The 21,036-nt window shown below is 40.7% G+C and overlaps 1 protein-coding gene and 1 long non-coding RNA gene across 2 annotated transcripts in view; one reads left to right on the forward strand and one right to left on the reverse strand.

Annotated features, from left to right (window-relative positions):
* Window positions 1-18,229, reverse strand: part of Fam81b (family with sequence similarity 81 member B) — a 59,574-nt gene extending 41,345 nt beyond the window's left edge. The window contains exons 1-3 of the mRNA XM_029543990.1: window positions 18,018-18,229; window positions 17,551-17,648; window positions 14,760-14,824 (exon numbers count right to left, since the gene is read on the reverse strand). Of these exons, the coding sequence (XP_029399850.1) occupies window positions 14,760-14,824; window positions 17,551-17,648; window positions 18,018-18,027 (173 nt within the window). The 5' untranslated portion in view covers window positions 18,028-18,229. The remainder of the gene's footprint in view (window positions 1-14,759; window positions 14,825-17,550; window positions 17,649-18,017) is intronic.
* LOC115064997 lies at window positions 1,114-18,741 on the forward strand. Its single transcript, XR_003844796.1, has 3 exons — window positions 1,114-1,132; window positions 11,597-11,763; window positions 16,929-18,741. It is a non-coding gene; the product is annotated as an uncharacterized LOC115064997 (long non-coding RNA).
* The last annotated feature ends 2,295 nt before the right edge of the window (window positions 18,742-21,036 follow it).

The raw sequence follows: 21,036 nt of genomic DNA on the forward strand, positions 1-21,036 counted from the left end.
CTGCAGAATCTGTGGTGAACAGAGGTCGCATGCTAACAGTACATCCTCACGAGCATCATTTACAGAGAAAAGAACTGAGTTATCCATCTTGGCCCTACTCTACCCTACTGTCCACCTGGGCCTCTATTTTATTTCATTATCAACCTCAGCTCTATCCAATCCTGGATGCTTCCTGACATTTACTAGAGGCCCAGGGCCTGGCATATGATCATGGAGGAATCTGGAATGTCTGAAACAGCCCTTGTTTTTATGGAAAATGTCTTCCTTTCTACCCAGGAGTCCTAGCAACTGCAAAATCACTGGTGAGGCTGCCCCAAGATCATACAATTCTTTTCTTTTCTTTTTTTTTTTCTTTTTGTTTTTTTTGTTTGTTTGTTTTTTCGAAACAGGGTTTCTCTGTATAGTCCTGGCTGTCCTGGAACTCACTTTGTGGACCAGGCTGGCCTTGAACTCAGAAATCCACATGCCTCTGCCTCCCAAGTGTTGGGATTAAAGGCGTGTGCCATCACGCCCGGCTAAGAGCATACAATTCTATTCTTAGCTCTAGATGGGGCTTCGGGGGCCACAAACAGCTTTAGCCACCGTGAGAACTCAAAACTTTAAGAGGAAGAACCTCAAGAACTAATGTGACCACTGGCAGGTCCAAAAGGAACCCCAATTCCCCAAAAGGCAGTGGATCACTCCAAGATGACAGTCGTTGCTCTGTTTAAGCTAGATTATAGGAGCAGCAACTCTCAGGAACCAGTAAAGTGGGAGCCTGCCTGCCAGAAAGAGCCGCTTCCCTTGGCTATATCTGCGGTTACAAATCAAAGCCCTTGCTGGCCTCCAGACTCCTTCAGTATCTAGTCGAATGTACCTGGTTTCAAAGTCCACACTAGCATTCTGGCCCTCTCACTGCCTCTTCTACCTTAAACCAGTCCACAGGCTCCTCTCCTGTTGGCCACATCCTTCTGCTTCTTCCAGATTTCTCCTCTCCCCCTCTTCTCTCCTCCCCCCCCCCCCCCCCCCCCCCCCCCCCGGGGGCGGGGGGGGGTGTGGGGGGGGGTGTGGGTGTGGGTGTGTGTGTGTGTGTGTGTGTGTGTGTGTGTGTGTGTGTGTGTGTGTGTACATGCGCTCATGTTTAAGGAAATGGGTGAGTTTTTAAATACACTAATGTTATAGCGTGCCTGCCACTTGTGCTCTCAGAGGAGTCTATTCCCCTCCCAGGCTGGGCAGACTTGCAGGGGGCAGCAGGGGGCCTGCTCTGGAACTTGCTTCAGTGAAGTCTCCTCATGTCCAATGAGGCAGCTTATATGCTGTGTGTGTGAACATGAAGGCCTTGCTTTGCTCTAAATGGCTTTGGAAGGCAATGTCCAGTTCTTTGGAGATGTTAGAAGGCCTCTGAGGCTTGGGGTAAGAGACAGGCCAGTGTGTGTGGGAGGCTGAATAGGAAGCAAGCCCCCGGGGACAAACTACTCATATGAAACTTGAGACTCTTGGGGCCTTTGAGAAGAACCAGGCAGAACTGCAGGCTTCTGTAAAGTGCTGAGTCACAATAACAAGAAAACAGGAAGCACAAGTGTTCGGGCATCTCCATGGGATCCCCTGCAAACAGCTCCAAGTGCAAAGGCTCTCTCTCCATGGGATTCCCTGCAAACGGCTCCAAATGCAAAGGCTCTCAACTTGCTTCTTGCCAAGTAGCAGAAAATAAAGACCTGACAGAGGGTCCTTTGTATGTCTGACAGAGCTTGCCTGTGTTTCTCACCTCTAGGCTCATGGTGTGAGAGAGACATATGATAAATATATGAAGCATATGAAAATCTTTTCTCACCAGGACTATAATTAACAAACAAAGCATGTCTGTGATACACAAAGAGAAGGCAGATCATAAGTAAACAATCTACAAAGGACCAGAATCCAGCAAGCACATGTGTCTGTCACCTTCGACCGCTGGGAATGCCATTGTCTCCTTCTATGTCTATCATGATTCACGTGTCTAACTCATTGTTCAGGGACACAAGAACCTGAAAAATCTCATTAGGTATGTCTTAGACCTGAACCTATAATAAACTTCCTGGATCTGTGTACTCCCGCCCTGGGATTATAGACTTCTGCCACCACACATGGCTTTTATTTGTTGTGAGTGCTGGGAATCTGAACTTATCTTGTGAGTACAAAACAAAAGGAAACATTGGAAAAATGACAGAAAACACCTGGCTGCTTGATGATTTTGTTTGGCCACCAAAGTAAGCAAGCTCTAGATTTCATTGCTGACATTACTATATAATTCGTGCCTTTAGATTTAAGCTTCTTTTGCTTGGAATTTCTGTTATGTGCAGGCAAAAGCAATGTTTCTATACCTAGTGACTTAAAAATTTCATCATTATTAATTTATTTTGTGTGTGTGTGTGTGCATGTGTGTATGTGTGTGTATGTATACGTGTGTGAAAGCATGGGGGCTACAGCACATGTGTGGAGGTCCTGGTAGCCAATTCTTTGCCTGCTGAACCATCTTGCCTGATTGTATATTAGTGATTTACAAATAAGCATATAGCACTTAGTAAGTATTTACTAAATTTTTACTCTGTGACTTAGTGTAATTCAGTGTTTCTCATAAAAACATTTGAATTTGTGATATGGGAGTACAGGGAGAATATTAAAGTACAGATTTGTTGGTTCCATCAGAGACCTATTAAAACAATGTTGGAGCGGGTCAGAAGAGCCATCATGTATGTATAAGGAAAGCACTTACATGATTCAAATGTTCCCTGAAGATTGAGCACCACAGTGTTGGGAGTGTGAGCCATGAATAAGAGAAGTCAGGATATAAAATTAATTGCTGAAGTGTGAAACATGAGCTCTCGTGTTCTGTAGACATTCAGAAACATGCTGGCAAGTTGGAAAGCACAATAGTCTGAGGATGAAATACAGGCTCAGTCGTTGCTTTGAAATTGAAGGCTGCAGTTGCTGAATCTTCAAACAGGGCCAACAGGAATGGTCTGCTGTTTGGTTATGAATAGTGTGATAGTGAGAATCCTATGATAGCAAGAAGCCTATAGCAGGTGTTAGACCAACCAATGCCATACAAGTATGCTACAGTCCTGGGCTATAATGGATCCAAGTACCCTCTTCTTGGGAGATGCTATAAGCTGTGTGTCTTAGTCAGGGTTTCTATTCCTGCACAAACATCATGACCAAGAAGCAAGTTGGGGAGGAAAGGGTTTATTCGGCTTATATTTCTATATTGCTGTTGATCACCAAAGGATGCAGGACTAGAACTCAAGCAGGTCAGAAAGCAGGAGCTGATGCAGAAACCATGGAGGGATGTTCTTTACTGGCTTGCTTCCCCTGGCTTGCTCAGCCTGCTCTCTTATAGAATCCAAGACTACCAGCCCAGAGATGGCACCACCCACAAGGGGCCTCTCCCCCTTGATCACTAATTGAGAAAATGCACCACAGCTGGATCTCATGGGGGGCATTTCCCCAACTAAAGCTCCTTTATCTGTGATAACTCCAGCTGTGTCAAGTTGACACAAAGCTAGCCAGTACACTGTGATCAAAATTGTTCCTATGCAGAGCATGAAGAAGACCTTTCCCAGCAGAGACCAGGAGCAGGGCTGCCCATCAACTCACCTGTCTCTGGTCCTGTCTGTCAGAGCTGACTGAGTTGTATTTCTACTCTATAGGACATGTTACTGTAGCCTCTATGGAGACAGCGCATACTACTATTGCAAATGTGTTGGTTTGCATCATGGAGACTCCTAAGGATATATGCAAGTGCTAGGCTACACTTCTTCATTTCCTGTGGCTTCTAAGGCTTATTTTAAAGGTATTTTCTCTCTAGAAAGCTGTGTGGAAGGTTTCTTGTCATGCCTAAGGCTTTCTGTCACCTAGACCATAATTATCATGCTTGTTAATAATGCTCACCATTTGTTAATTTTAGTCACAGAATTCTCAGATGTCAAAGGCCTTGCTTTCTCCTGCCATGCCCATTGCTATAAGAAAAGGTCTTTTCTTACTTGTGCAATAACCAGAACAAATTTAGGGATATTTTTAATGTAATGGCAATTCCTAATGGTACTATTATTCAAATCACCAGGTTACTCTCAAAGGGGATATAAACCAAGAACTTTCACTGGCAATGTGTGACTATCCTGGTTTTATAAACACAAAAACAAATAAACCAGCTAACTCTTAATAATATGCTACATTAAGGGGATCTTGTTTTAAATTTAACCTTGGAAGAGAAGAAATAACTGAGTATTCCAGACATATCCAGATGGAGTTACTAACCACAGGATAAAGAAATCCTGAGGGTCTCTCCAGAGAGGCTTTGCACACATCACTGACTGTAGCTGAATCTGAACAGATTTTCCCCAGACTCTGAGTTCTGCTTCCCTGGGAGTTGGTGTGACTTACACCAGCTGTGCTGTGGCTGGCAGAGACTCTGGTACATGGGCCCTCACTTTGCTGCCGATTCTGTTCCTGTGAAGAGAGCACTAAATTTACTTAGGAACTTCAGATAACCATTCTGGAAACCTGAGTAAGCCAGAGACAAAAACAGGAGAACTTGAATCCTCTTCTAAACACAATAAAGCCATACTGAGAAGATTTTCTACATTTTCACGAGATCAACTTTAAGGATTAGTTATATTCTGAGTTGATAGTATCCTATAAGAGCATGTAATGTAAAAATGTAACCACAATTCTGATGTCTTACAAAAATAATTCTATGAGTATTCGTATTCTGTCTAAACTCCACCCCCCAGTTACCTGGCAATAGCCAAGTAGGCTTGGCCCAGTATAAAAGGGGCTGCTTGGCCCCTCCTCTCTCTTTCTATTACTCTCTTCTTGCCTCTCTCTTGCCTCTTGCCCCCTTGTGCCCCCTCTCTCTCCACATGGTCATGGCCTGCCTCCTCTTACCTACTTTCTCCTTTGCTCTGCCTTTCTCTGCCTCTACTATCCTCTTAACTCCCCATCCCCATGACTTATTCTATACTATACCTGTGTGTGCCTGGTCCCTCAGGGGGGAAGAGATGCCTCAGCATGGTCCCACTGAGGCATCTCCTTCCCCCACACCCCACTAGAACATATTCTTATAGCTCTTTCTCTTTTTATGATCACAACAATGAGAATATGGAAATGGTGAATTAGAAATATGTATTTGGTATAGTTTCTGCATTTCTTTTTTTTTTTTTTTTTTTTTTTTTTTTTTTTTTTTTTTTTTTTTTGGCTTTTCGAGACAGGGTTTCTCTGTGTAGCCCTGGCTGTCCTGGAACTCACTTTGCCTCCCAAGTGCTGGGATTAAAGGCATGCACCACCCCACCCGGCTTAGTTTCTGCATTTCTTGTCTGTCTGTAATAGGTTCTCTGTTGCTTGTCTGTAACCCTCTATAGGTTTTCCGTTGCTTGTCTATAACCAGCTATAGGTTCTCAGTTGTAGATGGCTCTGGTGATGCCTGCATTTAATCTGCTTTCCCATGAGGGGTTGTCTGGAAGGAGGAATGAGTCATGTTCTCAGGTGACTTCTTGTGAACCTTTCCTCAAATGAATAAAGGGACCAATCACTGGACAAGTAGGCAGAACTTCCGGGTTGGACGGTGGAAGAGGAGTTAGGGGCTTTTTGGATGGGATAGTGAGCTGGGTGGAGAAATTTTGGAGCTCTGAGTCAGAGAGTCTCCACAAGATAAGAACTGCCCCGCCAGGTGGTGTGGCGCATGCCTTTAATCCTAGCACTTGGGAGGCAGAGGCAGGCAGATTTCTGAGTTCAAGGCCAGCCTGGTCTACAGAGTGAGTTCTAGGACAGCCAGACCCGCAAGACTGCCAGGGCTGAGAGTAGCTGGGAGAAGCACGGGAACTTAGAATATTTAATATTTCCTGCAACAGGTGGTGAGCCAATGTGTTGGGCAAAAAAATCCACTAGAAATTTAAGATTAGTAGCCTGAGAGTTAGAATTTTATTATTATTATTTTTAAGTGAGTAGCTGGGTAGTGCTGAAAGGAGTCACATGGAATTGAAACAAAGAAAGCAGGCTCTGAGGTCTCCTGCTGTGGGGACTGCAGGTTGCTCTGAGTCAAGAGAAGGAGGAGGAAGTTGCCTACTTCTAGGGCAGAGATAGATTAAACTGTGAATTTATAAAATTGGGATTATTTGCTTTTAGGAAAGATTTATATGCAGATTTTGTCTGAATCACATGGGGATTTTCACCCACGGTTCAGAACTAGGATAGGGAAAATTAGTCACTGACTCCAAGTAGAGAGGACAGTGATAATTGCCTGCTGTAAGAGGTATTAATTAAATGTCTGTGGCTCCAGGTAGAGAGCTGAACAGATGGTATAACGGAATGACTGCTCTAGGAAGAGAGCTGAACAGAAATATGATATAAAGATATATTGCTCTAATATGCCTCACAGGATACTCAAATTCTGTCTAACATGGACTTCATGCGAATCTTGGGTTATTAGCCTGCTTGGCAAAATAGAAAAGGCCTAAGAATAGGCACATACAGTATTTTAGTTTACTTCATTTGTTTCGGATTGTTTTAACTTTCAAAATGGGTTTTGCGTTTTGTAGTTATATTATTCCTCTGGGAGAGAGGCCAATATAAAGGTTTTTCTGGTTATTGGCTCAAGGATATGCTGATTTGGGAGAAAGGATAGTGGCTATACACCTTCCATAGAAATATGGATCAGATTTGATAGAGGGAGTCCCCCAGACAACTAGATTCCAGAGAATTGAAAAAGAAATTATCTTGATGGTACCAAAATTTTGTTTTGAGATTTGTATATTACAGAATATGCAGCCTTGGTGAGTCTCATCATCAGACACGCTGAACTGACCTGCTTGAACTCCTGATGTTTTGGATTTTCAGCCGGATCCAGTCAGAACACACATCAGAGACTAATACAATCATTGGTGTGACCTTCTTAACACCAACCAACTCCCCATTTTCCCTACCCTCCCCCCTTCAAAAATTTCTCAACACCCATATTCAGCTTGAAGAAGTTATGAAGAGTTGTTGTCCCAGTTCCCTTGGCTTTGGAGCTAGAGGTGTTTATTCTAAGGTTGCCTTTTTAGGGAATTTAGTAATGGCCATAATTGGAACAGGGAGGAAATAGCTAGAATTGATTGTATATCCATAAACTCATTTGGTTGAATCTTTATAATTGTTACTAAGTTGAAGTCATAATTTCTTATTTGGTACAGAATTTATTTTAATGCAAAATCAAGGTTTTCATTGGTATAAATTTCTTCTATTGATACGAAAAATTTGTAAGTACAAGGCTTGGACCCAGTCCTTCTATAAATGCCATTATAAATTTATCTGAGATGTTTAAGTATGGGAACTTGGAGTTCAGTTTAATATTTCCCAAAACAGTTCTCTGTTACTTGTCTATAACCACTCATCTGGTGGACTTTGGAGTTGTGGAAGCAAGCTTCTGTTGCAGAGTTTAAAATAAGTAAAATACTAAGTGTTCTGAGGGGTGAGATAGGCAATGCAAAGTTTTAGGAGAGTCCAGACAGATTACCAGGACTGATAGGGTTGAGCCAGGACAGAGCCTACGTGGGACATGACTGGAAAAGAGACAATTCCAAATAATGGCACAGCCAAGAAGAGACTAGAGAGACTGGATGTGGATCTTCCCAGTGAAAAGCTGTGTACACTAAGATGTGAATGTCTCATATTCAATGAGGTCTTAAGACTGTAAAAGTAATACCATGCAGTGTGATGGGATCTTTTCTTGTGAAGCTGTTAGAGTGGGTAAAGGTTTTAAGTAAATCCTTTAAGTAAATGTGTGTAGAAGCAGGGTGGACGTCTGGATTGCACATACAAATGAAATGTATGTCAGCAGCAACAGTGGCTGAGGATGTTTGGAGTTCACATAGAATTTGTAGTGCCATCAAGCCATCCCCTACCCCACCTCTCTGTAAATAACATGTATGTCTATGTGACTTTAGTATAAAAAAAATTATATGTCAAATTGAAAGGCCTGAATTCAAATTCTTGAAATTTTTGTGTAGCACAATGGGCTGAACTGTGACCCACAAAATATATGTTGAAGTCTTGATAGTCCTTATATCAGGATGTGACCTCATTTGGAAGTAGGAACATTGTAAACATTGCTAAGATGAAGTCACAGTGGAGTATGAGAGGCTTTGAGCCAATATGGCTACTATTCTTAAATGAAGATGGCCTTGTAAAAGATACAGAGGGAATGAGGAGAAAGAGCAGTGTGGTGGGGGAGGGGGAGGGAAAAGGAGAGGGAGAGGGAGAGAGAACCAGGAAGTACCAAGAAGCACATAAAAAGCTTGCAAGAAATCTGCCCTTGGCACTCACAGGAACCAAATCTGCTGACTCTGTGACTTTGGACTTCTAGCTTCCAAGGTTGTGAAATAAACATTTTTGTTCAGCATCTACAGAGTGCTGGTGACCATCGCAGTCCTGGTATGTTAACATTGGTGGTAGCTGTTAGAAAGGAGACCTTAGCACAGTAGACATAAAAGATTTGAATTAGTGTCATCTTATTTCTAGAGAGACTTTAGAGTTAGCACATCACTCATAGAACTGTATTTTAATTCTATTTCAACTTCACAGTGACATTTGTCACATAAACCTTTCCTGAGACTTGGGAGTTAATAGTGTCTCAGCTGAGACATATCTTGCCATGCTTCTTCACCTTTCCTCCCTTGCTACAGCATTGTCTAGGCATTTAAAGCCTCTCTCTAGTGCCTTTGCACCACCCTCATAGAGGGTGTGTGTGTGTGTGTGCGCGTGTGTATGCTCCATTGCACACTTTTGAGTGTGGACTTTGTTTCCAACATTGTATACCTTTCCCCTGGTCACCTTTTAAGTCTTGGTTCACAGCTCTTCCTGCTGAAGCCTCACTAAGTCTCTCTAGGGAACTTAGATGGACTTTGGTCTGTGCTCCAGGGGGGTCTGAGACATGGCAGAAACTGAGAACCTCCTGAGGCAGATTTCTTATGAAATAAGAAATATTCTTATAACTGGATTTCTTATGAGCAGCCTTGATCTGATGGGTTCAGCAGGATGCTGGTGATGAGTAGCACACACTGCCTGTGGCTGTGCCCACTCATCACCAGCAACCTGCCCCTGATAGGCAAAAGTGAATATGGGCAGATTACATAGAACCAAAGACTGCCTGTACTTAATGACAGGGCAGTCTGCCATGTCCCATCCAAAACTTAGCAACAGAGCCTCACCTTCCGGTCTCATGTATCATGATGTGAGTGATCTGTCTTCTTCACATGGTAACAAGCATAGAGAATCACATCATTAAAGAATGCATGTCACCATGGGTGATGAATCAGAGTCTGAGGAAATGGCCAACTAATAATTGGCCCAACATAGAACCCATCCCATAGGCAAGCACCAGTCACTAACATAATAGTGTTATTAATACTCTTATGGTTGTAGATAGTAACATGTTGTCCTCTGAGAGACTCTACCCAGCAGCTGACTCATATAGATGTAGACACCCACAGCCAAACAGTGGATTGAGCTTGGGGACTCTTACAGAAAAATAGGAGGAAGGATTTTGGCCCCGGAGGGGATAGAAAATCCATAGGAAGACCAACAGAATCAACTAAGCTGAATCCTTGAGGCTCTCAAAATCTGAACCACCAACCAAAGAACATACAGGAGATGGATCTAGGCCTCCCCGAATAAATGTAGGAGATGTGGAGCATGGCCTTCATGAGAGTTCCAAACAACTGGAGCAGGGGGCGGGGAAGGGGGGGATTGCAAAGCTGTTGCCTGTATGTGGGATATGTTCTACCATATAGGCTGCCCCATGCGGCCTCAGTGGAAGAAGAAGCACCTAGCCTCTAAAAGACTTGAAGTGCCAGGGTAGAGAGGATTCTCAGGGGCCTCCCACCCACTCAGAGGAGAAAGGGAGGGGGAAAGGAAGGGAGGATTGTTGGGACGGGGTGACCAAGAGGGGGGCAGTGGGTGGGACATAAATTGAGTAAGTTTAAAAAAAAAAAAAAAAAAAAAAGAATGTCTATCCCAGTCCTAAGAAGACCTGGTAATGGCTGTCTTTAGATCCTAGATGTCCCAGTCCTATGAAGACCTGGTAATGGCTGTCTTTAGACCCTAGATGTCCCAGTCCTAAGAAGACCTGGTAATGGCTGTCTTTAGACCCTAGATGTCCCAGGTCTAGATGTCACATTCTTTCTTTTTTCTTTTCTTTTTTAAATTGGATATTTTCTTCATTTACATTTCAAATGTTATTCCCTTTCCCAGTTTCCCCACCCCTTGTCCCCAGAAACCTCCTATCCCCTCCTCTTCCCCCTGCTTCTATGATGCTGTTCCCACACCCACCTACACACTCCTACCTCCCTACACTGACATTCCCCTATAATGGGGCACTGAGCCTTCACAGGACTAAGGGATCTCCTTCCATTGATGCCTGACATGGCCATCCTCTTGGTACATATGCTGCTGGAGCCATGGGTCCCTCTATGTGTGCTCTTTAGTTGGTGGCTTAGTCCCTGGGAGCTCTGCGGGCAAAAGCTCAGAATACCCAAGATATAATTCACAGCCCACATGAAGAAGAAGGAAGACCAAAGTGTGGATGTTTTGGTTCTTCTTAGAAGGGGGAACAAAAACTCATGGGAGCAATATGGAGACAAAGTGTGGAGTAGAGACTCCAGAGACTGCCCCAACTGGGGATCCACTCCATATACAGTCACCAAACCCAGACACCACTGTGCATGCCAAGAAGTGCATGCTGACAAGAGCCTGATATAGCTGTCTCCTGAGAGGCTCTGCCAGAGCCTGACAAATATAGATGCCACATTTTTTTTTTTATCGTAGTTCCTTTTTTTAATTAGATATTTTCTTCATGTACATTTCAAATGCTATCCCCAAAGCCCCCTATACCCTCCCTGGGACTGCTCCCCAACCCACCTACTCCTGCTTCCTGGCCCTGGCATTCCCCTGTACTGGGACATATATAGATGCCACATTCTTATAAACAGACATTTTCACTCCACAGTGACCTCATCTTAGCAATACTTGCAATGACCCAGCTTTCAAATGAGGTCACATTCTGATATAATGGCTATTAAGAATTCTCCTTTTAAGAATGTGGCAAACAGGGTCTGAAGATAGTCATTGCCAGGCCTTAGGACAGTGACAGGCATTCTTTTATGATTTTTTTTAATAGAAATTTCCTCAGTTTTATTTATTTATTATATGTAAGTACACTGTCGCTGTCTTCAGACACTCCAGAAGAGGGCGTCTGATCTTGTTACAGATGGTTATGAGCCACCATGTGGTTGCTAGGATTTGAACTCTGGACCTTCGGAAGAGCAGTCGGGTGCTCTTACCCACTGAGCCATCTCACCAACCCTCTTTTATGATTTTATATCACTTATTGTCTTATTTGATGTATTGAACATTTTATTGATTTCAATTTTAAGTGCTGTCTGACTAGCATCTAGACCCCTGTCTTCCCAAAATGTACCCTCAAGAGAGTTGTTGACATATACCGTGACTATAATTTTGTTTCTCAAGCCTCCTTGTGATTTAGGAAACTAAGACAGACTGGAGAGTCCATAAACCTGATATTATCAGTATGTGTTTATATTTCTAGCCTTACTCCAACCATCTTCACCCCTCTGTATTCCTGCCTGACAGATTTCATCCTTGCCCAGGCATCTACCTGCCCATATCCTGGTCTGCTCAAATGCTAACCTGTAAGCAAAACTTGTCCTGCCAGGCTTACCAGCAATCTGTGCCTCTTTCTTATCAGAATCAACGGTATGTGAAAGTGGGAATCTTTGTCTAATTTGCTCACTGGTGACTTTGTGAGTACTTAGCCCAGAGCTTGCATATACTAATAAGTAAGTAACATCCAGCTTCTGAAGGTGTAGAAGGGACCTCAGAAAGGATCTGATTCCAAGGTGAGAAAAAAATTATCTCCTTGTTAGATAGCCAATTAAATAAAAATAAGAGATGCATGCACACAATTTGTTTTCCATTTGAAATTAAATCCTTTGAGAGGATAATATGTGTTCTAAAATTTCAATCACCTAATTTATTACATAAGAAGATGTAGATGAAAATCATGGGCAGAATTAATTGAGAAGTATCAAGAGCTCATCTTTGATCAATTGAAACCCTACTCTCTTACATAGAAGGCAGGAACTGACTACAGAGGGGAAGGGAGCTTTCTCTATTACAGCCAGTTGAGCTACTGTGGACTCAAGAGTGTGTGGGAGCCCTGGACTCTACTAGTGTGCATTCTATCAGCGGGAGAAAGGCAATAAAAAACAAGACTTTGGTGCTCTTCCTTCATTAAGTTTAAATGAGCATATGTACAGGGTTATAAAGCCAGCATGTCTGCTAACTGCAGATTAGCAAACCAATATTCACATTAGAACTATTTGCTCCCTTTAATAGGATGACATCTTCACCATCGTCCTATAAATACTTGAAAACATTCTGTTGCCCCACATGTGTTATTAATATTACCTAACATTATCACACATAGATAATTATGTGGATTTTACTACAATTGACAGGCCAAGAAAGACTCCATGAACAGTCAGTTATCCAGTCCCTTAAGTATGCCTTTCTCTAAGCTGAACTTTTTCATAGGCTAGGTATAATCTCTTTTGTACCTCAAGTTTTGCTTTGGGGAGCTTATTAGTACAGTTTTTTGAATACTACCCTTAAACATAATGATAAATGTCTATAAGGATGGCTCCCTGAAGTTATGTAATGCATTCTAAGGTAGTTTAATGAGTGGACAATGATCTTCACTTGTCAAAGTGCCTCTTTTGCATTCCAGTACATCTGTTGCCAACTGGTGATTTAGAGGGTACAGTTATTTAAAGAAAAGTTGAGTTTGTTTTATTAAATATGTCAATTCAAAATTCTGCAGTGATAGTTGCAATGTCTGAGTGTCATTTTGTGTTTCTGCTAGTCAGCATCCCATCAGCAGTTGTTAGTGTAGCTCATTCATCCAGTTCAATTCCCTGCCCCCACCACCTGCCTTCCTCTCCATTATATCTGTCAGCTACAGTTCATCAAAAATTGATGGTTGATGCACCATGACAGACTACTCCAGGGTTATTAAAAAGCATAAGGTTCCAGAGCTGCTGAGTTTGAGGCTGCAGTGTGAGAGACTAGAAGGGAAGAGCACCATAGGAGCTCAGGTGGTAAATAAAATAGGCACCTGACGTAGGCATCGAGGGCTGGGACTGTGAGTGGGAATCGGGTAGGAATGAATGCTGGGAGCGGCCAAGCTTTGTCTTAACTTTGCTGAAATGCAACTGGATGAGATAACTAAGCACATAAAGGTGTTTGCTGCCAAGCCTGGTGTCCTGGAGCCCACACATGCAAGGACAGAACCGAACTCCCAAAGGTCCTCTGGCCTCTGCATGTGCACAGTGACACACATACTCATAGTCATATACATATAAAGTACATATGTAACTGTAGTTAACCTTTTGTTGCAATGAAACCCACAATAATGTTTTAAATTGGACGGTTGTTATTCTTCCCCAGGACTTTATTCTCGTATCTCCTGGAACAGGCTCACTCTGCCTTCCACTGGAAGTATCTCACTAGGACAGAGCAATGATTTCTGATTTCTGTTTGTCACATGCAGACAGATGGAAACAACTCTCCTTTTTCTAGGATGCTAAAGTTAGCTATATATGTCTTTTAACTAATTCAGGAAGTACTACATCTATTGTTCCTAGTTCATTTATATAATGGCACATGCTAAAACACTAAGAAAAATAGTTTCTCCTGTTTGTATCTCTACCCTCCCAAATAGTAAATCCATACTCATGTGAGCAATTGCAGGATATGCAAAGCGTGGAAAGAACAGAAACACCAGAGTGCTGAAATGAATTAAAGCCATTTGGCTGAGAACAGCAGAATTTAAAATTTCTTAATTTTCATTGTCAAAGATGACTTTTAAAATCAATCTGCTATTTATGCTTCTTCTCCTTGACTCATTCCATTTATTTGGCCACATCTCTCCTGTGGTCAGAATGCATATTACAGAATCTGGATTATTTTGAAACTGCAGTAGATACCAGGAACTTCTCATTTTTGCAAGTGAATAAAAAAAAAAAAAAAAAAAAAAAAGAACTACATTTCCCAAATCCAGAGTGGAGAGCAATAGTGCAAGGGCCAAGGTGAAACTGCTTTGCAGCTCTTAATGGGAGTCCAGTCAAAAGACAGCTCCAACCTAGATGCGGTGCTTCTGAAACACCACCCCTAAGACATTGAATTCTGGGGAACTTTGAACAATATGCATTTACCAATAGTTGTGTCCTAAGAATCAGAACTGTGGGCCACTCCAATGGCCTCCAAGTATAGCATTGTAAGTAAGAATGTAGTGGAATTTGATTTTTTTTTAAAAAAGTCCATTTTTTTTCTGATAATTAAAATGTCTCAAGTTCCCTGGATTTTGTTTTTTGTTGTTGTTTTGTTTTGATCTCACAGTGTCAATGGATCTGCTTGGCTTAATTTGAAGTTATAGTTATTTATCTATTGTATTATGTGTCATTTCTGGCCCCAGTTGTATTATTTCCCCCAACAGATCTGTAGGAGTTTATGAAGTCACTTAAAGCGAAGGTAGCACCATGTGTTTAGACACAGCGAACTTTGTCTGTCTAAGGTTGTTCAGGTTGTCTGAGAGCAGAGAGCTACTTACATGATTTGAAAAGTTTCCTTCAACCACCCTAATCTCCACTGAGTCATTAAATGCAGGAAACCGACTTAACTTATAGACTTACTTGTCAACATATTCAACTAGATCTGTAGCGTTCTTAGTTGACATTTTGACTGGAGATAATCTTACCTAAAACAGAGATGACAGATTCAAAATGTACCCTGTGATGCTGTGGTGGGCTATTCTTTAAACATCTTGTCTTTAAATAAATGCTTTTATTTTAAATAAAATATATACCACAGTTTACCTATGGCATGCTTGTATTGAAACTGACTGAAACTGAAATTAGGTTCTGGGGCACTCCTAAAGAGCTTCACTTCATAGGTGTGCTAACACATCAGAAAGTTAAAGCCATACATCATTCCTAGATGAAAACTGCTAAAGGAAAGCTCCAGTGATTACTGACTGGGTTTTGAAAGAATTCCAAGGACAATGACTTGTGCCTGACATAGTAATATCCTAGGGCAGCCAGCTAATTTTCAAAACAGCCCCACACAAGAAAGCTAGTCAATCTAAGTAATTTTATATTCTAAAAACCCTAGATGTCAGATTATTATAGATGTAAAATAAAGTATAGAACAGCTACATGTATAATTTAGTAGCATGAAACAAATTAGCTATATGAACACTTAGCTGAAAATTTCTAATTCACTATTTTATTACTTCTAGAAGGTTCTATTTTCTTCCAAAGGTTGATATCTTGCTAACATTTCTATGAGGAAAAAAAGATACCAGATATATTCTCTATTTCTTTATATGGAAAACAACTAAATGTCTAATACATTTTTTAAAGCTTAAAAACAGCAAGTTTTATTCTAATTTTAATAGCCAATCACTGAATTGGATTCAGTGGAGGGAATGTAAGTGATACTGTTCTTCAGTTAACAAATTAAGCATGATATGTTTGTTGGATACTTTACTAGGGTTATATTACTGCATAACAAAACAACAGAATAAAATATTAACAAATTATTCAGGGTTTAAGAAAATATTCAGAAATTAGTTCTAGCTTGTTTAATGAAATCAACCATTTCCTGGATTAGGGCCAAGACACTGAATTGTAAATCCCCCTCCTCTAAAAAAGAAAGAAAATTTGAAAACTAGTCAATTCTATTATCAAGAGAATTTGTAGTGGCCATGATGGTTTGCTCCAGCACAGTTAGCAGGAGGCTGTCAGAACAGGCTCCAAGCTTCTCAGGATGGGGCCAGTGAGCTTCTAAGAGCGTTCAGTGCCCCTGAACATACTGTGAATTAGGGTCTGCAAGAGGTTAGATGTGCCCTCCGCTTAGACTTTCTCTACAGCAGAGCTTCTCAACCTGTGAGTCATGACTCCTTTGGCAAACACACAGCAGATATCTTATCTATCAAATATTTATACTACAGTTCACAGCAGTATCAAAATTATAGTTATGAAATTGCAATGAAATAATTTTATGGTTGGGGGTCACCAGGACATTAAGAACTATAGTAAAGGTCACCAGCATTGGGAAGGTTGTGAACCACTGCCCTAGAGAATACTCTGGTGCCCATGCAAACATTTGTGCTCTGGATACCATCCATTGTCCCTAGAGGACCTGATCAGATTTCTACCCTAGCACATCTTCTCACCACTGTTTGCTACTGCAAATGCTCTGAGTCCTGAGCTTATCATTGACTTCACACCAGAACGTCTCACCGCTCCAATGAACGCCAAGGGGAATGAGTGTGTACAAAGGAAATGAATTACTAGGATCTTCTCACCATGTCTACTTTGGGGATATAGTGTGTATATATGTATATGCTTTTTCAATGTATTCTTAGGCGCTAAGATGTGGTTGTATGTAAAAATTATTCACAAATAACTTTCTTTTTTTTTTTTTCTTTTTTTCTTTTTTTGGTTTTTCGAGACAGGGTTTCTCTGTACAGCCCTGGATGTCCTGGAACTCACTTTGTAGACCAGGCTGGCCTCGAACTCAGAAGTCCGCCTGCCTCTGCCTCTGCCTCCCGAGTGCTAGGATTAAAGGCATGTGCCACCACCGCCCAGCTACAAATAACTTTCTTATTTATGGGATTTTTACATGAGTCAATTTAATCTGTTCACAGTACATTTTAAAATATTGTTAATTCTGATCCTATCAAATCCTTTCATATATAGAGATTTTGTTGCTCTAATAGCTCTATGAGTCCAGTATCATTGTTTTCATCACATGGGGCAAAAGTTCCTTTAACTAATTCAAGATGATTCTTTTTATAGGTGAAGAACTTGAGGACTGGGGAAGCAATGGACCATGTGATCACTATACACTGAGCCTATTTGCTTGTGAATCTGGAATGCACAACAAAAGCAAGGGCTAACTAACCTATTTTCTCTAAGAGGAAACTGCAGTTAAGCAACCATCCAATGTAACACAGTGACCTAAAGCCAGTGCTTGAGGTCATGTTGGCTTTCTGGTACCTTTTTCATAAGAAGAGATTATATATACTGCTCAGGTGTTATTAGACCTACCAAAGTCCAAAACATAACTTACTTTGCATGGTCTTTATCATTAATGCAAAGTACGAGAAGTACTGAAAAAGGAAACATTGCATATAACTATTCTTTTTCTTAAACAATCTTTATCATAATAAATCATTACCAAATTAAAAAACTTAGCCCCATGTTAAAAATCCAGTTAAGATATTAAGAAACTGAGTTTTGTTTTGCTCTTTTTATGCTAACCTCGCTGCCCTGTTACTTTATCAAGGCAGAACAACAGGAACTACAGAAAAACAGACAGTCATTCTTCTGGGATTCCTTCAAGCTCTAGACAACCCCCAGCTTCAGAGCAACTGAACAAAGTATTCCACTCTTAATATAAATGTCTGAAAGTACTTGCTTTCTTTTCTTGGTCACTGACTGAGCCAGGAAGGGGGCCATCAGGTGGATCAGGCTGTTCTTCAGCAGGCAGAAAGGCACTTTTGTTTACATCTGTATCTAGGCAACCAGAATGCAGAATCAGATTGCATTGGTGGCATTTTAAGATTTGAAGCTAGTTTCTAAGCGAGTATCAAAAGTTAAAGAGAGGCTTCCAACTTGCTGACACTTGCCTTTCCCCTTCCCCACCCCACTTCCTCACCTGCCAGAATCACATCTCTAGCTGATGAGCAGAACATATTTCCACAGGTACTTCCAAAAGCATTAGTTGAGGTTAAATAGACCTAAAATATTGGGAGATACATCCAATTGTGTCCAGGAGAAGAACTGAGGGTCTATGAGATTTTTTTTTACTTTGTTTATATATAGTAAGAAATGTAAGTGGGAAATATGAGACATTTAAAGACTGAGTTGTCCATGGGTAGATACCTGAAGCCATGAAGTTGATCTCCCAGCTTTATTATTATTTCTTTTTGTCGAGTTGCTTTTTATTTTTGAAAGGGAATAGAAATATGTTCTGGAGGTTGTTTAAGCTTTTTTTCTTAAGAAGCCAAAATACTAAGGATTTCTGACTACATTCAAACTAAAATCTTCATACTTCTTTCTTGAAACATCTTTCCAAGGGCATTTGAGGAGCATTGTGACTTGAAGGGATCTGTGATGTCAGTGGGGTCCCTCTCATACCTCAAGTGCTGAACTCTCTAGGATTTATGAGGGGTTTTGGAGGGGGATTTTCGATTCCAATTGCTCATTCACTTTGTCTCATTAAATGAGAAGTGACCCAATATTTCAAATGCTACAGGAGATTTAGTTGATGAATTTGACAAGAGCATGGTGTCCATCAAATTAGAGGTAGGAAAGAAGAAAAGGAAAACTATTAGCTTTTGTCCATGTATGCTTGTTGAGGAAGCTAAATCCTTGAGGCCATTAGGGGAACACCATGGGCAGTTGAGTGGCAATGACAGATGGCCTGGGTCCGGAGTTAAATAAATACTGGGTTTTGGTTTAGAAGAAAATTTTATTCAGTAATTGCAAAATGAAGTGAACTATTTTAGTTTTAAAATGTTTTTTTTCTCAGTTTTAAAATTAGAATTCATATTGTTATTATTTGCTTAGCTTTCATATATAGAAATGAAGCTGCTGGTTACTATCCAAATTACAGTTCTGGGTTTTCTCACTCCAAGGACTTGGCCTGTTTAGGATGATGAATGATAAAGCTTGATCCAGAAATAAACACAGCTCATGATTTTGTCTCCAATATTATATCATGTAATGCTAAGCTAAGCTTTGAAAGTTAGAATGGGTTTACAAGCAGACTATGGTCCCCAGCCCAGTTACTCTTTTATCCAGCACCAAGTGAGACTGATACTAATCCATCACTGAAATTAGATGGTTCTGGATTCCAAGAGAGTGGCTTGAAACCCTGACTCCTTATGTACTATGGAAAATATGCATTACTTCTTCAAGCTTTAGCTTTCTCTTCTGTAAAATGAACCAATAGTGGTCCCATCAAGTGTCTGATTAAATGGAACATATATTATTACATTAAATGTAATTGCATACTTATAGTTCTCATCTGAGAATCAAGCCTCTGAAAGGTAACTACTACTGGTTATTATTTAACAGGGCATTTATCGAAGGAGTTATCTAAGAAATGGGTTCAAGCAAGGTCTGTTCTGGGGGGAAAAACAACTGAATCTGATCTTGCTCACCAACCTTTTTGGATTATTTTGCTCATTAAATTTGTTTTGTTTTGTTTTTTTCAAGACAGGCTTTTACTTGATTATGTAGCTCAGGCTGGCCTTGATCTCACAATCCTACTGCCTTTTTCCAGAATCCTGGAAATACAGTCTTGTACAACCAAACTTAGTTAAACTCATTGTTTAAACCATGGTATTTGGCTAGAGAAAAAGAGCCCCACTTAAATGGATAGTTTAACTGATTTGGAGTCTAGATATACATGACTGATTTGTTCATAGACTAATGAGTATGTTAAACACACACACACACACACACACACACACACACACACACACACACACACGATTACTTATGACCTGTGCATGTGAAATCCTTCCTGGACATTCATGATCTTTGACTCTTGCTAATTTAGAGTTAGTAAAATTATATCTTAAAGTACAGACTCCAAAATCTTCAAGTTCAATCTAAACACGTTTTTAAAATGACTATATTCTGATAATCAATAATTATGTAAAGAAATACTCTTGAGTTGGGGTGATCAGTGACTAGGATCATTCAAGACAAAACTATGTGCACTGCTTGCCTGAGGGATTGCCAGTCACACTGTACATTTTTTATATTTGCTATGATTTCTCAGGTACATAACAGGGAATATTTTAACGAAGTAAAGCTACTAAAACTGTTTTCTGATAGATAGAATCAAAGAGTATTAAGAAAGGTGCAACTATTTTTACTGACATAAGCAGTGTATGTGGGTATGCAGATCTGGGTATCTGCTATGTCTTCAGCTGATCTAGCCTCACCCCACCTGGACCTAAGTAGGCAGCTATTATTGAACAACTCAACTTCTTCTGCCTTTCTTTTCCCTTTTGCCTCCACGAGGTGTCTCAGCACTACTAGGCAACCCCTCCCAGGGAAACTCATTTGGATCTGGAGTATTTCTCTGTGCCTTAAGTCCTTTTCTTTGGTATTCTGATTTTACCTACTTTGGTCTTACAGTAACCTCTGATCTGTGTTTACCATTTAATATTTATAAATTATTCCTCATGGCCCACCTCATGATTCATATGTTAAGGAAGGTAGTATGACTATACAAATAACAAATATTACAAATAAAATTACAGAGCTGTTCACCGATGTTAAATAACCTACATGAGTCAATGATGAAGCCAATTAGCTCCCAAGTTTCTTAAACCTTAGTCTTGTGAAAACTCCCCCAACCCCACAAAGGACGCATTCAATAGAATTCTGCTAACGGGAAGATTTGTCTTCCTTGCTAAAACGGTTCTCTGTGTTTGAAACCAAAGGAGAGCAGAGAGTTGACATTTTAGCAAGTAGATTTGTAAAAGTATATTTTTGTTCCTCTGGAAAGAAATGACTTCTCTAGTTGTAAAGCAGAACATACCGACACCTGGCAGAGTGTTTAATTCTTCCTTTGCTATCAGGGTACATGCAGCTTTTTTAGCTACTCTTTGTAGAATAATCTTTTTAAAAATATTTTTATTAAGCCTTTGAGAATTGTATACAATGTGTTTAAATTACATTTACCCTGATTTTCAATTCCTCTGAGATCTACCCTCACCAAGTCCACTTTCTGTTGCTCGAATATTCTTGGGATTAGGCCTGTCCTAGACTGGGCTTGACCTACCCAGGCTCACACTCCTAAAGAAGATGACTCTTCTACTCTTGGCAGCTCCAAATGCCAGTAGATCTTTAGCTAGGGGTAGAAATTTGTGCTCACCTACCC

This window comes from Mus pahari, chromosome 11 (genome assembly GCF_900095145.1).
Source record: "Mus pahari chromosome 11, PAHARI_EIJ_v1.1, whole genome shotgun sequence".
Taxonomy (NCBI): Eukaryota; Metazoa; Chordata; class Mammalia; order Rodentia; family Muridae; genus Mus; species Mus pahari.